Consider the following 17,588-nt stretch of genomic DNA (forward strand, 5'->3'; position numbering starts at 1 on the left):
TAAATTTTAGTTAATTTTCAGACATTCGGTAAATGCTTTAACAAAACGTCGCTCCGTTCAGTTTCAGTGCCTCTGCTGCCTTTCGGTGCTAATGGTACAGTAAGCGCATTTTACAAGGAACAAACAGTCTCACCTCTATACACGTTTTTTCAATCCCAGACCAAAATTATGTTAAATATTAGATAGATGGATGGATGGGTAAGTAGGTAGGTAGGTTAGTGATCCCAACCCGGGAAATGCCGTAGGTTGTTTTTTTTTACGATACGTTATGACTATCTCCATTACTTGTGAGTTTTCTCCATTTGGCATGAATAACATTGATTGAACAATAACTTTCTACGTTTACTGATAGACACAAAGGCATGCGATCGGTCAAATGAAAGGAGCCCCCGCTGTCTAAAGTACATGAACGATGGTGGGTCCTTTTGAAGGCACCGCTCACTTCATTTGTTGATAAAAGAAGCACAGTTCCCATTAAATACTCTTTTTTTTCTTTCTTTTAATTATGCATACAAATGTTGAACTGGTTAGTGAAGGTCAGGAAATTATTGCGACCAGGATTAAATGAATCAAACAATGAGAAAACTGTAGTGTTTTGTGTCAAAATAAGAGCCTTTGTGCAACTCAGTCTTCTCCTCATGAGGTTTTGCTGGCTCTACGTGAGGTTTTCTGGCGCTGCGACAACGTGGCCCCACTTCCACCTTTGCCTTCTCAGAGACCGCCATTCATTATTCACGAAGCCACAAGAGCTTCTTGTTAGGAAACACGAGGCATCGGTGATTTAAAATGTTTGAACAAATGACGAACGCTAACATTGATTCTGCGAGGACAGCCTCCTCCACAGTCGGAGAAAGAGAGAGACACAGTGTTCCTCACTCTCTTTCCTCTCCTCCACCGTTGGGTTAATATCTGTCCACCTTCAACTTTTTTATTAAGTAGCAGAGTGAGCTAATCCGGAGGAAATGAGAGGTTGAGGTTAGTCACCAAGGATTAGTCTGGTCCCAGGACATCAAACGTTCCCGTTCCCACCCAGGAGATAATCGTAGCCAGGTAAGCCAGGAAATTAAGTGACTGCCTTTCAGAGGGTTTCTAATCCCTATCTCGCTCTCTCCTTACATTTCTCATTCTTTCCCGTCCATCCTTCTTTCTCCAATTCTGTTCTCCTCCTCTGCCCGTCACCCTCTCCGCCCCACCTGGACCAGAGCTAGGTCTACATCCTGGCCAATCCGCAGCAGACCGCTTGTGTCTGCAAGAAAACGTCCGTCTCTATTTCTAAGAGGGTATGTGGTCGAGATGACACTATCCACCCTTGCGCTGAAGGTAATATCTGACCCTTCAGCCAAGTCGGAGCTTTTCCGACAAAGTGAAAACTGCTCGATGATGTTTCTCATTTCTCTGTCGGGATTATAGAGATTTTTTTGTGTGTGTACAAAACCTGCCCAAATATACTGAACCTTTTTTCAGATACATTGTGAAATAGATGAAGTATGTTTTTAAGGCAGCCAGCCACAAAAAAGAGAGTTCGTCATGGCTAATGTGCTTTTTCCTGTGCATCGCTTTTCACTTGAGATCCGAAGAAAGAACATCTCACCTTGGGGTGTGCGTGCCTGTACACGTGTACATGTCCACACGTCCAACAAAAAGCCAGTGCGGCAAGTGGATTTCTTCCTCCGTCCAGCACAAAAGCAAATATTGCCACCATTTCCACACTTCATTTCTCTCTTTTTCCCTCGTCCTTTCACCAACAACATTAAAACAAACCCCTCCCACAAGCAATATATTAAAAATGTTAAATATTTATTACTATGACATTATTATTACTGAAATACTTTCATGCAAAGTTGAAGTATACAGTATTTACATTGTTTATTGAAATATCGTATGTTAGGCAAATTTAGACTCGCCCATCCCAGTTTTAAAATGAGAGTGTTTTTTTCTCGCTCACTTGAATCACTGTATTGGGGATTGATAATGCACGCTGGGGAGCAGTGGAGGTGAGGAGAGACCCAAACGTCCCAGCGTTCCTGGAACAGCCCAGATAGAAATGGCGGGCTGTCAGACGAAACGAGACGAGAAGACAAAACAGAGGAGATGAGCAGGGAGGGGAAAAGAGCGATGTAAACCTGGAGAGGACAAGATATAGAACATGTTTAGACTGGAACAGTGTGACGGAGGAGACAATGGAAGAGAGAGAGGTCAAGACTTTCATGAGATTAGACGACATGAAAAATATTGGAAATACGGGACAGAATCAAAAGACACCCTGGCCGTCAGCCGCCACCCCCCCCCCCCCCGACCGGAGCCAATCATCGGAGAGAGGAAGAGGGTGCGTGGAGGAGGCAGAGAGCGAAAAGTGTCACTTTCATGCTATTACTGCTCCATCTAACCTGCCACGGCAGCCACCTGCTCCCACTGCCGCGCACACACACGCAATGTAAAATAAAAAAAAAAGTTATATTTTCAGCCTCATATTCAGCGCATGCATACATTCGCGCACAGTAGAAAAGGTGGCTGTGCTGCTCTTATGTGCTTATGCTAAGTCCTGCTCCTGAGATATCATAGAGAAATAAATAAATTATTCAAGAATCCACAAATAAAAAAGAAGCCAGTGCAGGTTTTTCCTACCTTTTTCCTGCTGACATTATCAAAAATGGTAGAGGGGGTTCAAAAAAATGAAACTTTCTCTCATCTCTGCTGCCCCCATCCTCTCTCCCATCATCTCCACGTCTCTGTCAGGTATAGATTTTGTCCCCTTTAACCTGAACCTCTCTCTCTCTCTCTCTCTCTCTCTCTCTCTCTCTCTCTCTCTCTCTCTTCCTCTCTCTCAGTCTTCCTTGGAATTCACCTTTCTTTGTTCCCCCTAATCCTCAAAGGGGGACTTTTTTAAGTCTGGAAGTTTTGGGCTACAGAGACGGAGTGTGGCACACAGATGGAGAGCGGGTGGGTATAGGGAGAGGGATATACTATCTGGGTGGCAGCGAGGAGGCTTAGACGTAACCAAATTATCTGGCTTCCCTTTTTTTTTCAGCCCTCCTTCCTCCTCGCCCTCCTCTCTGTCCCGCTATGTGTTCCATAACCCAGAATCTCTCTCTCTCTCTCTCTCTCTCTCTCTCTCTCTCTCCCCTTATCAACTCCCCACATTGCACTTTCAAGGACAAGCTTAACTGTTAAGAACACTAAGGTTTGGATAAACCTGTGTGTGTGTGTGTGTGTGTGTGTGTGTGTGTGTGTGTGTGTGTGTGTGTGTGTGTGTGTGTGTTTTATTTTGTGTCTGCTCCATCTTTTGATTTAATATTTTATATTGCATATATGTGTCCATGTCGTAAGGATGTGTACTCGGTAATGTGTGCACACATGAATATTGTGTGTGTGTGCGCGCGTGTGCATGCGTGCGTTTCTCCAAAAGCTTTCCAGCACAGACTAATCCTCGCCTCTCTGTTATCGCCTTACGTTCCTTCTTACTATCGTTTATTTATCCCCATCTCTCTCTCTCTCTCTAGCTCTCTCCCACCACGCTCACCGTTTCCCTTCTCTCATTTATATCCCTTACTTTGCTCACTCTCTCTTCCTAAAATATATACGTATACATATAAAATATACACACACTTACAAAAATAGCTACACGGGGAACAGGAAGATCATATTTCACAGTTCAAGTTCAGAATTTGTTAACACTTTCTCACAACGTGGACTCAATTCCCATATAGGGACAAAAAAAAAAGTTTGCCCTTCGCCGAAAGGAAAACAGTCCGAGTTAGGTGTTTTCTCACACCTAACTTGTTCTCAGCCAGTTCAAAGAAACTGCAGTGTTTGCCCATTTAGTTGCAGTATATTTGGGCTGGTGTGAAAAGCTGTCAGTTGAACTCGGGTGCAGACTAAACAGCCGGAGGCGGTGTCAGTCCATTTCCACGCCGACTTTGGTGCAGTTCTTTGGTGCAGTCTCAGAACAAAGCAAGCCACCCACGGAACTGTGTGAGAGTAGATTTGTGATTCAAGCATTAACTCAAAAGCTGAAGGTCAAGGTCATTTACTACCAATGCTATTGCATTTTGTGCACTTGTGCTGGCAATAAATCCTGTTTCCATTTGTCGCGTTTGATGTGCAATACAGTCAACACATCGCAAAAGACTGCCTGAGAAAAAACAAACACGTTGTTTACATGCGCCATACATTCACACGGGGGTTTTAAAATACCGTTCTAAGTGTTGGGCACAGCACCTGGGAAAAATTAACTGGAAAAAAACTGCTGAACTGTTTCAAACACATTTTGGTGTCCGCAGCCTCCGCTCCCTGACGAATACTCTCACAGCCCAGATGTGGAGTACAGTGGCAAGTGAACGTTTCAATGTGTATTCATGGTAAACACGCGTTAATCAGTGATATTTCTGCTGCTCCCATCATCGTGCAATGTTTTTCACAACCAGTGTGCTTGTTTGGCTAATAGTGCATTGTTACAACCATGCTAGAAAGATACGTGAATTTGCCACATATCTGTTTTCTAATCTTTGTAAACTTACAGGCACAGGCTGAGAAAGCAGCCGCCCCCTCTCTCGCAGGCGTTACCTGCAGGAATCAAAAATGTGTGGTGATCTGTCTTTTTTCCTTCATTCAACTTCGCTCTGTGTTTTATTATCAGGAATATTATGAAGTTTATTCACATTTTTATTTACAATTTTTCATTTATTTTAAACCTGTTCTTAGTTTAATCATTTTTTTTATAAAAATGATGGGACCCAATAAGAGTATCTCTAAAAGGCCAGACAAGGTATACTGTATTGATATGATAAGATAAATTAAAATGACGAGAGACCGCTCACTTCCTGATCACTGCAACCTGTGTCTTTGTGTTTATTGGGATGCTGCGCGCTTGATCACTTTTAAATGCCATTAAAAAAAAAAAAAATGGAATTAATTTGATTGATATACATACAAACACACACAAACCCAACTTGATATGCCGTCTCCTCCGCTCCCTCACAGACCTACACTTAATAAACAGGATATGCTTTGCATTAAGTGGTATTAATCACTGTATTCATGGGAGACGCTCTTAGCCGCGTGCTTTGGGGAAAATTGACCTTCTGTGGTCTTAATTGTACCAGAGGCTCAACGGCGCTGTGACATTTAACTGTGCTCCCGTCTTAATTCTCAGCCCTTTATTCCGGTGCTCTGCTGACATTTGAGCGGGACGAAGGGGTTTGTGAAAAAAGAGCGTTCGCGCTTCTTTGTGCTGCTGTAAACAAACAAAGTTTGCCCGTGATTATTCTTTACTCTTTTCGATATCTCCCCCTGCCTTTTTCTCTCACTCTCGGTGTCCGTCACCCCTCGCCCCTCGTGGACTGCCACTCGAGTGAGATTTTTACAATCCGACGGCACAAAAGGACCAGAATGCTTCATGTCTGCGGAAGGTCTGGTGGGGCTGTTGATCAATAGCAGTGACTCAGCGATTACTTTGCCGGTGCCGGCGCGGGTGCTGAGATTTATGGTTGTGAAACTTCACTGTCCGGCTTATACTGTGTTTTATAAGTACACACACACACACACCACATGAACATATTATTTGCCCAAAGACGAATCACAATGCTCCAAGCAGGTGAGTAATCCAGTCCAATAGATTTTATTTCAAAGCTTAGAAAAGCAAAAAAAAATCGAATATATGTTTTACGATGGAAATCTGTTGAATTTATTATTTTTTTAATCTCTATCTTATCATTAAAAGTGTATTATTAATCTTGAGCTACCCTATGAAGATAGTATATGAATATGCTGTATATTTGGTTCCATATTGCCCTTTAAAGGCATACTGGCACCTATTTCCCTCCCGATGGAGTATGAGATGAGAAGAATAATAGCATTTGTATGGTAATACCAAAGTACAGACTGGAAACAGAGGGAAACAGCTTAGCTCTAGTCCAGAGGCAACAAAACGCACCAACAAGCTATAGATCTCCGCCGGTCCACTCACTTCTGAGAAACTGAAAACTGGCCTGTTCCAAATTACTCCTCGGGTCTAATTTGGGTTGGACTCGGGTCTCATTTCACTGCCTTTGGACTCAGATCTGTGTATTAATATGTGGTATCAGTTTGATCACATGGCCCATGGATCGCTCTCACCCACAGGAGAACATGCTACGTTATGAGGCGAGAGGGAGAATGACAGACTTCACTGAGGCTTGTTCTAACAAGGGAGAGGAACGTTTTTACACTTTTTTTTTTTATAGATATAACTTATTAATTAATGAGCTTCAAAGGTGCTGGTGTGTGAATTTTGTTCTGTTGGGACAGGGTAGCTGTTTCTCTTTGGTTAACCAGCTGCTCACTGTCGCTTCACTTATATATTTAAAAAAAAAAACAGATGACGGCGGCATCGGTCTCACATCAAATGAGCAGATTTCACCAAATGTCCCTTTGACGAATGCCAAAAAAACTGGATATCTGGATATAATGATGCCGCCATCCAACGGGGAGCGGTGGACGAGACGCGCACATGTCGTTGACTCTGGCAGAGCGGCCGTCTCTTGTGTGGTTAACACACACATTAGAATAATGATGAGCTACAGGAAATCCTCATTAGACTAGCTGTGTGTGTGTGTGTGTGTGCGCGTTCGCAGAGGTGAACTTGTATGTGAATGTCAATTAGCATGTTCTTGTGACTGTGCTTGTCGACTCTCCCTACTTTAGAGCTACTTTGTCAAGAGCTTGTAGTAATTAGCCCGGGGGAAAATGGATGGCTTTTCACCAGCAGCTGCAATTACGGCTTTCTCTAAATGAATAACTGAATGGACGGATGGAAGGAAGGATGGTATGCAGTGAACGGATGCAGTTATTGAGAGAATAATAAAAACCGGGGGGGGGGGGGGGGGGATTGTGAAGCAGGGCAGGGGTGAATGAATGGAAGGAAGTATGCGTGGATGGTTAGAAGTGGGGGGGAGGGGGGGGGGGGCGGAGTGTAACAGGGTGAATGAGCTTGTTTCACCGTGTCTCCTTGGTGTTTCTTTTTTATTGCTTGAGTGACTGTCATCACAGCTCATTGCCTACGGCCCGGAGAGGCATAGAGGCTACGAAATGTAGAAGCTTAAACAGTTCTGAGTTTGGAAAGGAAGCTTGAAAAAGGAAAGCAGATCGACATCTGGTTTGAAGATCGTGGGATTTCTCTCTGATGCGTGCCGAGCTGAAGCCTAGCCCACCTCATGAGACAGGTGTTGCATCTTCTCTCCCTCACTCGAGACTAAGATCACATATTACCGATGTGACTCTGGTTTCGCGCGGTTCATTAAATCTATTTAACGCACCCGGGTGTGGTTGTGCAGGGTTGTGATTGAGTATGTGGTTGTGTACGCGTGGATTTCCCTGTTTGTAGATGCCTACGAGCACGCCTGGGGTGAAGTAATCACAACGAATTTGGCTGTTGGTGACAAAATCCAGCTTGTAGCACACAGCCAGGTGTTGCCAGAAGCAGTTTTTAAAACGCGTGACAAGCCTGAGTGGAAGCTTTAACAAGCTTTTAAAGCTTTTACTTAAAAAAAAAAAAAAAATGGTGGTTATTTTTTGGCTATTTTGTAAATGTAAAACCGAGTTAAAAAAATGGTAATGCGGTTGTTTGCGCTGTGAAAACTGTACATGCAGTGAGGGCTACAACATAAGATAATACATTTGTATTTATATGAGATAGTAAAGATATTTAGATACATGATAGTTTTGCTTGTTAATTGTAATTTATTTCAGTTAATAATGTATTGTAACTGTGTTTTAGTTTCGATTCATAAGAATTAAAGGAGGCGTTATGCTCATATTCCGTTTCATAATTTTATTTTGTGTTATTGCTTGGAAAGGTTTCCATGCTCCAATGTTCAGTAAACAGAGTAGTTTCCTCATGCTGTTTTTTTCAACATAAGTCTGAAACACTTCTTCACAGGTTTAAGCTCCTGTCTCTTTCAGCGCAGGGAGCTTGTAGTGAAAGTTTGTGTGTCAACGTGGACACTGTCCCAGTGGTGCACTCCGGACGTACAGTATACTGTATCTTCCATCAAAATCCAGATTTGTGGATTTGTTCCGAAGGAACGGGAGTTTAAGTTCACAGTGTCTCATCATCGTAACGTGCACATCATCACTTATTTGCAGTCTCAAACTCTATCAGGTGGCCCTCATCCAAACACACCCATCACACCCATATGCAGCTGGCAAGGCATTAGGTATATCACACGCCGCAGTGCCACTCACACAAAGGGACCGCGGCCTCTTCCGAGCCGTGCTTTAATTGAGTCAGCTCAAAGTGCTGGCTGAGCAGAGCGATATGTCTGATACGGATTAGAACCAGCCTTCCCTTATTCATCGATTTCTGCTGGGGTGGGAGGCTGGGTGGTGGTGGTGGTGGTGGGTGGGGGGCACAATAGAGGGAAAAAGGAGAAAATCATTTTTTTATCGACGTACAGTACAGAAGGAGGAAAGGACGTTGAAAGTGAAAGAAGGACATGGACACGAAAGAAATGCATGGAAGGAGGAAGCAGGCAACAGAAGAGGGAAGCCTGCTCCTCCTCTCTGTTAGGTGACTGACAGAGATTGCACTGTTCCTTTTTTTTGGGGAGGGGTCCGCATGACAACCGGTGGAAAGGATGCGGAAAAAGAAGGACGGAGTTGAGTGGAACAGGAGCGTGGTGAAACGAGAGTCGTAAAAAATGAGGCGTCAGTGATAGATGGAAGGAAAGTAAAAGGGAAGGTGGAATGATAAAACATATCATCTGAGATATAGGAGGGGAAAAAAAGATATTAACTGAGAGCAAGGGAAGGGGATTGAACATTACTCAGAGGAGCGCATTATTTCTCTTAACGAGAGTCGGTTAATGGAGGGAAAGGATGAGGTGTGTACATTACAGGGAGAGAGGGAGCGAGGCAGGACGGAGAGAGGAGGGAGAGGAGGATGATGAAGGAGTGCAGAGGAAGACGAAAAAGTGTTGAGGGGAGAGGAGAGAAAAAAAGAGAGGCCTCCCATTTGGACTAAGTGCTCTCGTTGAGGCAGTATGCAAGCACCAAATACTTCATGTCGATCTAGATCCCTCTGAAATCCTTGAAACTGCTCGAGTGAGAAGGGTAGGACGTTTGAGCCTCTCCGTGTGTGTGTGTGTGTGTGTGTGTGTGTGAGATAGACTTTAAGAAAGAGAGAGAGGATGAATGTGTGTCAGCAGCGCGGAAAGTGATGGTGTGGTGTGTTTTATGGGTAAATTGAAGGGTCTGTTGAAAGGAGAGATGAGCCCCTCTTACAGTGTGTGCTCCTGTGCAGGTCTGTGTGTGTGTGTGTGTGTGTGTGTGCGTGCGCGCGGATTTGTGACAGTTTGTGTGTGTGTCTGCTCCCTCTCCCCTCAGTATCAGTCTCTTCTGCTTGATTTCCGCGCTCTCCTCCCCGCCTCTCCTCTGCTCGCCATGCCGTGAAATGGTTTTTCACTAGACCATTACCCCAACCAGTGTGCTACGCTACCACGGTCGTCTGCGAGGGAGGGGGGGTGGGGGGGGGGGGGTTGTGTTTTAAGTGTGTGTGTGAGTCTGTACAAGTGTATGTGTGTCTAGAGTGAGAGATGGGTGTGTATCTTTGCTGCGTGTGTGAGAGACGCCTTGTCATGTGTGTGTGAACAGTAGCTGCATTTCATTTGTGTTGGAAAAATGGATTGTGTGCACATGTAGGTACATTTTTTGCAGGCAACTTCTGCGTGTGTGTGTGTCTGTTTGTGTGTGTGTGTGTGTGTGTGTGGGCGTGGGTGCGTGCATAACGGGAAAGAGAGAAGGTGTGTACAGTGTGTCCCCCCACAAGTTCAGCCGTCATAGTGTTTGCACTGCACTGTACTCCTGTCACAGTTATGAATGCTGAGAGTCAACTCACAGCATCTCTCTGTCTCTCTTACACACACACACACACACACACACACACACACACACACAGATATACAGACAGACCAGTAGCAGGCAGCTGTAGTTGAAGCTGGCAAGTTGTTCAGCCCACAGGATCTTCAAGCTGTGACTGAATGATTTTTGGGATTGTCACATTTTCAGCTATAAGCATATTTCAGTAGTACATTATGTTTTATGTGTTACCTTCGCCTAAAAAAAGGTTTTTCACATTGCAAAATGTACGAAAAAAAACCTGGATGCTCTAGGGTGCGTAGTCCCGCGCTTCCCGTGAATCAAACACCTCTATGTTTGTGCATGAACTAAACTTAATTTATTCTCAAACATCAACACACTGATACCGTTACTTTAATGTTAACGATGACGATTAATGATACCTTTAATTATTCATTTTTTTCTCCCTGTACACCATATTTACCCCATGCACATTTATTGCAAATTCATCTCTGTTTACTCAGCCCGTGTCACAGCTGCTCTCCATCATGGGTATGGCAACAGACAAAGACTGTACTGCACTGGAGCATCCCCTCCACTCAGGTTACGCTTCCTTCTAAAGGACAATGCTAGAAAAAACTGTAGCTTTCCTCCTCATTGACTACAAATATCCCATGAAAAGACCGAAAATCAACAGTAAATTGATCCCAACTAACAGCCAATGCCGCTTGTGGCCAAAGCCGGATATATTGTATTCCTCTGAGCCCCATTGTTGTCCAAGAAATTTCGTAAGGACATACAAATGAGCCGCAAAAGCTGCAGAAACATGCTCGTTCATTGCCATGGACGCGGCTGCCGGAGTTTAATCCAATGCCACATTACCGCGGCCACATACGCAGAAATGGGTATTTGTCTGCGGCTAAAAATAGTCCACAATAAAATGCGCAGTTTACTCGCGTTTGAGTGATGTTTGCAGCTCTTTCCGTAAATTACTTTCGCTCAAACAGTGATGCATTTGTGTTTGTGACCTGCTTTGTAGAAATGTGTGTTTTCACGTAAGGACCAATGTGCTTTGCCTGAGAGCCACAGACGAGGAAGGGAAGGGAGGTCGGACTCGGGCATCTTTGGTTCCGCCCTCTTTTCTTGACGACAGACGAAATGCGGCGTGATCGCAGCTTCATCCCCTTGACGCGTCTATCAAAACTATTCTAACTGCTTTCTCTTCGACACCTGCCTTCCCCCCTAACCCCCCCCCCCCCCCTTCCGTTCATGACTTCGCTTTTTTTCCTCACCATCCCCTCAGTCGTCTCTCAGCCGCCACCAGATGTTGCAGTCATTCCACCCCGTCGCCTCTCCACTTCCACCCTTTTAACATCTTGTTTAAATCGTGTCTCTAATTTCCCTTTCACCTCTGAACTCTGTCTTCTCCGTCTTCACCCCATTCACCCCCCTCGTTTTGTGATTCACCACCTCTTCTCTCTCCCTTCCCCTGCTCAGAGGCCTCATATCTTTCAATTTCTCCCCTCACCCGCTCTCTTTAACTCATTTACCCCCTTATTCGCCCTATCTCTCTTTCCTTTCCTTTCTTCTCCATCCCATTTTTGTTTTATTCTTTCACTCGGCCTCTCTGTTCCTTCCTAATATGCCGACGTCCCTCCACCTGAGATATTGAAGCTATACCGACAGGTGCTCTATATGCCTCTTGGCGTCGTTCCCTGGAAAACAGAGAAAGAGTAGAGACGGCGCGTGAAGAAGAGTCGTGGTCAGTAATATCTAATCCTCAGCACCCTTCACGTCGACACCATTACCCTCAGTCGAAGGGAGAAGAAGAACCTGGTTTTCTGTGAAACCTTCAACCATTTGTCTTCACCACTTGCGACACACACATTCACTTCGTCCTCCTTCCATTATGTCCTTTTGGATCTGATAGCGCCCCTTATGCTTTTTCTTTTCCCCCCACTGTGGGAACATGGTGACCATGGTTGAAAGAAAGAGCGTGTTATGTATGGGCTTTGCAATTTTAGCAGACGGAGACGGGCGCTATCCCCAAAAAAAAGCTCAATTTTTACAGTGGCAGATGTGATAGAATAAATTTGATGGGCTATTTTCAGAGACTCTGCATTACATCAGACCCTGGAGGGACTGTGTAGTTCTGCGTATTAGTCGTATTATTTTCATCACTAGAGTTCAGCATTTATGAGTTACTGCAGTCACTCATATCCTGCTCTCTCTCTCTCCCTGCATTGTATTGAAATGAGTCTCATTAACAATATTAAGTTGCAAAGAAAAAGTGTGTGTGTGTGTGTGTGTGTGTGTGTGTGTGTGTTGAGGTTGTCGTTGGGGGTTCAGTCAGCTTCTTAAAGGAGCACCATGGCAGCTGGATTCTCCCTGCTGAATACACACAGATAATCTCTGAGCATGAGAGTAAGAGAGAGTGTGTGTGTGTGTGTGTGTGGGGGGGGGGGGGGGGGGGGGGAGTGGAACGGAAATAAGTGGAGGAATGAAATACTAGATTTGAGGGTGAGAGAGAGAACGAGTGAGATGAAGAGTAAGAGAGATTGAACTGTCAGCAACTTGACTTAATCTCCCCCCCCCCCAAGATGGAGATGAGACGTGACTCTGCGTACGTCTGTGTGTGTGTGTGTGTGTGTGTGTGTGTGTGTGTGTGTGTGTGTGTGTGTGTGTGTGTGTTTCAGCTAGACGAGTCCATCCTGTTATGAAGTAACCTAATCTAGGATGGAGATCCCCCCGAACTCTACCCCGCTGAAAAAAGGGTTAGAGTTAGACTGCAACTCTGACTCTAAATCCCTAATAACTAGCCTTTGTCAATCCTAAATTACCCCTGTATCACACGCGTGTGCACACACACACACACACACACACACACACACACAGAAACCCACAAGCACGGAAAACAAGGGCCTCTTGGTTGAGCACAGTTGTTTTGTACTTAAGGATGGTAGACATCAAAACGTCACCAAGTCTAACGAGTTGTCTCCCCTCACCAGATGCCAGGCAGAGGGACGGACCCTCGGTTGGCACCACGTTACGAAGAGGTGGAGCGTCAATACGCCTCCTTACCAAGGTACTGCTTCTTCTCCTTCCCTCTTCTCTTCTCTTCCTTTCTCTTCTCTTTCCAAAGCCTCTAATTAAATAGCCCGTATAGCTTTCTGTGTGTCTCCGGAGGCCTCAGTCTCAGCCAGGAACTCACCCTATCCCCTCCCTGGGGAAGACACACTCATACAGGGGTTGAAAGCTGATCCCGGATCTCCTGGATCTGCCTCCCCACCAGTGTTTTTTCACATTAATTACCTCGACTGTGACGTCCCGCCACCGTGTCATACTCATTGGGAAAAAAAGGCTACACTTCTCGTGATCACGTAAAATGTCTCTCACGTTGTCTTTTATGGCCCTGCTTCAACAGTGGAGTTGTGCCCAGGGCTCTTTGCCCTTGCTTTAGCTGACCGTGCTCACTGTGGTGAAGGGCACGTGGTCCTCAGGAGGCAGGCGGACCTCGTCAAAACACTGGCCCTTCTCTCATTAGTGCTTCGTGTGTGTCCACTGGCCAATCACAATAATCAACCCCCAGCCATCTCTGCATCTCTGTACTTTCATTTTTTTCTTCCAAATTCCACATTTCCCTTCTTACCCACCGTCAGTTTTTTTTTTTTCTCCATCAATTTTACGACCTCAACTAACCGGACACTGCTGCGTTATTATTTTCATTTCTATAAAGGGAACTTGTTTAAGAGTTAAAGTTACGACCTCTCCTCTCACCTCATCTTGTTTCCCCTCTTATTACCGTCACCTCAGCAGACTAACAAGTCAACAACAAGTGTTTGTTTGTGCGAAGCTGAGTGTGAAAGAGAGAGAGAGAGAGAGAGAGGAAGTCAGTTAGTGGAATGACGGACAGAAGTTTTGAACGTTAGAAAGTTTATAGCCAGGTTCCCACTCCTGTTAAAATGGTGAGGAATGGATGGCTACTTCACACCTCCTTCGTGTGTGTGTGTGTGTCTGTGTGTGTGTGTGTGTGTGCGTGTGCGTGTGTGTGAGAGAGAGAGAAAGAGAGATGGGTGATGACTTTGGCAGATGGGAGCGAGAGCAGTGATGATAGTTTTGAGGTCTGCCTGTGGTATCTGAAAAAGCCCTGGGAAATTGGACACACGCACACACACACACACACTGACATACAGTACACCCCCGTCTCTGTTTCCACTTTGAGACATGCACTGTAATCTGTAAATGCCAGGCCAATTTTACATGTAGGCCTCATGTTTGAAAAGGGCCCCGGGTCATTTTTTCCCCCTAATACTCACTCTGACAATCTGTCCACTTTTGACCTGTAACAGTTGTGAAACAGTGTCTACATGACTCAAGTCTGATTTTAAACAGTCACGTCACCGAGCGTACGTCTTTCTTATGACATTCGTGCAAGTGCAATGAAGATACAAATGACGACAAGAAGCGCCGCTTTAAATGCTGTAACTTCCAAGCAGCAGATTTGTAGAGCCATCTTACACGAGCAAAAGTTATTTGTGAAAATTATCTCTTTTTTTTTAAAAGCTGGAAATTGGATGTCGGACCCGATGTAAGTGTTGCACTTGGGGCCATAACAGCCTCTGGTATCTAGTCAGTCACTGATCTGAAGACCACAGAGCTGGCACTAAATACATGGAATATCCCCAAAAATATTATCCTTTTCACAGATTTCATGTCTGAAACACACTCATACCTCTCTCCTGTCTTTTTTTAGCCGCCCTCCCTGCCTCCGCATCTCTGTCTGCACTCTTTCACCTGCTGTCACTTCACTTCAGCGCCCGAGAGTCGGAGAAATAGATCGTGTTCGGAAACCGCATCCGGGCTGTTGACCTTATGAAAACACATATTAGCTCCCGGTCTGTGTGCATTTAGAGCCTCCGTGCCCGCGTACCTGTGCTCGTGTGTGGGAGGGAGCGCGCGTGTTTGTATCTTGTGAGTTTGTGTCCGTAGTATTTGCGAGCGAGTCCAGAAATAGCTGTAGGGCCGCGACTGTATGTTTGACTCAAAGTCAGTTAACTGGAGCGGTGTGTGCGCGCGTGTTTGTGTGTGTGTGTGTGTGCGCGCGCGCGCGCGCGTGTGAGAGAGCGAGACGAGTCCTTGATGGCTCTAAAATTAAAACATGACCCAGCAGCAGCAGCAGATGATGTTTTCCTGCCTAAAGCAGAAACACTTTACCTAACACACTATCAGCTAATATCACTCTGCAGGAGCCACAGAGGAGTGGGTGAAGGGTATGTTGTGTATTTGCCTACATTTTCAAATCATCCCGTGTTTTAAAGAAATTTGATCGATTCGAAAAAGATACGCCGGAACAAAATTATGTTGAACATGATTTTAAATGCCTCAAACTTTAAGCAGTTACCTTGCAGTGACTACTCCGACTCGCGTGTCTGAAATGACCTCACAGATAACACAGATAAGTCGGATGTTACTGAATGCTTAATGTTCATAATCTGTTTGAGCATTTTTTTTTCTCCTGAAGAGGAAGTCAGAAAATAACACCCTTAACGTTTGTCACTCTCGGAGAGTGCTTTTTTTCTTTGTTCCCCGTAAGAGCTGAGAGGTGTTTGGGATTTCATGGAAAAGGGAAGACGGGAAGGCCCGACACCACATGTCCTTTCACTTCACACACACCCCCCCCCCCCCCCCCCCCCCAAAAGGTCTCCGCCGACTACCATTTCCTTCAAATTACTTCTCCATCCACCCCCTCCCCCCGCCCCCTTCCACCCACCCCCCAAAGGACCCATGCAGCTGAGGGTGAGAAAGGGTCACTGTACCTCTGCCCATGTGACAAACACTCTTGATACCCCGGAAAACCTGTTAAACATTTGCCGGCTCAACCTTAAAGAAAAATCCCCCCCCCCCCTCTCACTCCGGGGTCCAGATAAATGAGAGCATTTCATACTCTTGTCATGCTGCGACCCAGTGGTTCTGCAACATGTGATGGGGGGGGTTGTAACCCCGGTTTTAAACATCCGAAGACATTTCTGCGGGTGCGTTTTAGGACTGAGATTGGAATTTACGTTCATGTGCTTTAGGAACATGGCGTAAGATAAAGCTGCGGACTTTTTCATCTTTTTCAGTAGAAAAGAGTGAAGAGAAAGAGGCGTGCGACATTCAGAAAACATTCCTGGCTCGGATCAAACCGCCCGGAAAGTTGCGGTTACATTGTAAGCACTCTATAATTTGGGGTTTATGTTGGAGAATGGACGTACATCTGTTTGGCATAACTTCAGCGACTTGTATGCGCACACGCCTGTTACTGTGGGTGGCTGTGCACCTGTGTGTGTGAGTTTAAGTCATCCCGGGGTCGATAGATGGCTATGGGGGGGGGGTTTAAGCTGGTTGTGCCCCGACCATGTGTGTGCCATTACTGTCCCATTTGCACATTCTCCCCCTCTCTCTCCGTCTGTCTTACATACACACATGTAGACATGTTTGTTTGGGTTTTCGACCAAAGTATTCATCTTTTAAAGGACAAAGTCAAAGTCATCGTTGAAATAATGTCACCAAGAAAGAAGAAAGAAAGGGAAGAAAAACAACTTAATAGAACAACTGGTTAACATGGAAGTATAAATTAAACGAATACACTAGGGCTGCAGCTAACGACAATTTCATTATGGATTAATCTGTTGATTATTTTCTCGATTAATCGACTAGTTGTTTGGTCCATAAAATGTCCTGTTCTTCCTTCAGCCCATCATATTATTTAATTTGTATTATTTTTTTGATTTATTATAGCTATTTCTGCTGGTGACTGTTTTCAGAAGCCCTCGCTTTTTTTATGCATGTGACATGATTTTACATCGCTCTCCAGATAAAACAGCTGTCTGCTGTTGGAAGTACAACGTGTACACTCAGATTTGATTAGTCGAACACCCTTTCCCATTTGTCCTCGTTACTACTCTTATTGGGTTGAAGGAGCCAATCCAAATTGTCGTTCAGGTTTCTGGGAAGGCTGTCACTTCCTCATTACAATGATAATCAGATGACTAGTAATTAGAAAGCAGATGACTCTCTGCCTTTGAGTCCTGTTTCTTCATTCATTTCCCTCCACTTTCTGCCCGTCTGCTCTCCTCCATCGTTCTCTCGTTTTCTGCCCCTCCTCTTCTCCTCTCCTCTCTCTCACTCTCTCCATCCCTCTGAACTCGGGGTGAAAAGGACATTGTTGAATATCATTTCACTGTGGTCGAAGGAGGGAAATGAACCGGGCATCGCTCTCCCTCCGTCTCTCCCTCCCTCCGTCTCTCCCTCCCTCTCTCTCTCTCCCTCCCTCCGTCTCTCTCTCTCTCTCTCTCTCTCTCTCTCTCTCTCTCTCTCTCGGACCTCCCAACCAGGCCTGCGGGTTTCCCAGACCACTTTACAGCCGCAGACACAAACCAGCCCATTGTCCAGTTGTTTTCCTCTGCGCTTCTGGACTCATCAAGACTCTGCTTGTTTGTCAGCCATGTCAGGATCCCAGGAAAGGACCCTGCCTCTAACAGAATGCCCCCCACCCCTCTCTCCCTTTCTCTTGACCCTCTCTTGTTCCCCGCTCCTAGTGTTTCTAATGTGTTCACCCGTTGCCGCTCTAAAGAGTTCTCGGTCGCAGCTTTGATCTTTCCATCGCGGACTCTAAAATGTTGGGTTACAACCCATAATGTGTTGCAGAACCACCGGGTTCCCCCGGCATGACAAGGGTATGATATGCTTTCATTTGTCTGGGCCCTGGGGTGAGG

General features: G+C 45.3%; 1 protein-coding gene across 6 annotated transcripts in view; it reads left to right on the forward strand.

Annotated features, from left to right (window-relative positions):
• Window positions 1-17,588, forward strand: part of pard3bb (par-3 family cell polarity regulator beta b) — a 193,873-nt gene that overhangs the window by 160,267 nt on the left and 16,018 nt on the right. For all 6 annotated transcript variants that reach the window (XM_035651328.2, XM_035651326.2, XM_035651329.2 and 3 more), the window contains one exon: window positions 12,840-12,916. In XM_035651328.2, coding sequence (XP_035507221.2) covers window positions 12,840-12,916 — 77 coding nt within the window. The remainder of the gene's footprint in view (window positions 1-12,839; window positions 12,917-17,588) is intronic.

The sequence above is a fragment of the Scophthalmus maximus genome, chromosome 14, assembly GCF_022379125.1.
Source record: "Scophthalmus maximus strain ysfricsl-2021 chromosome 14, ASM2237912v1, whole genome shotgun sequence".
Taxonomy (NCBI): Eukaryota; Metazoa; Chordata; class Actinopteri; order Pleuronectiformes; family Scophthalmidae; genus Scophthalmus; species Scophthalmus maximus.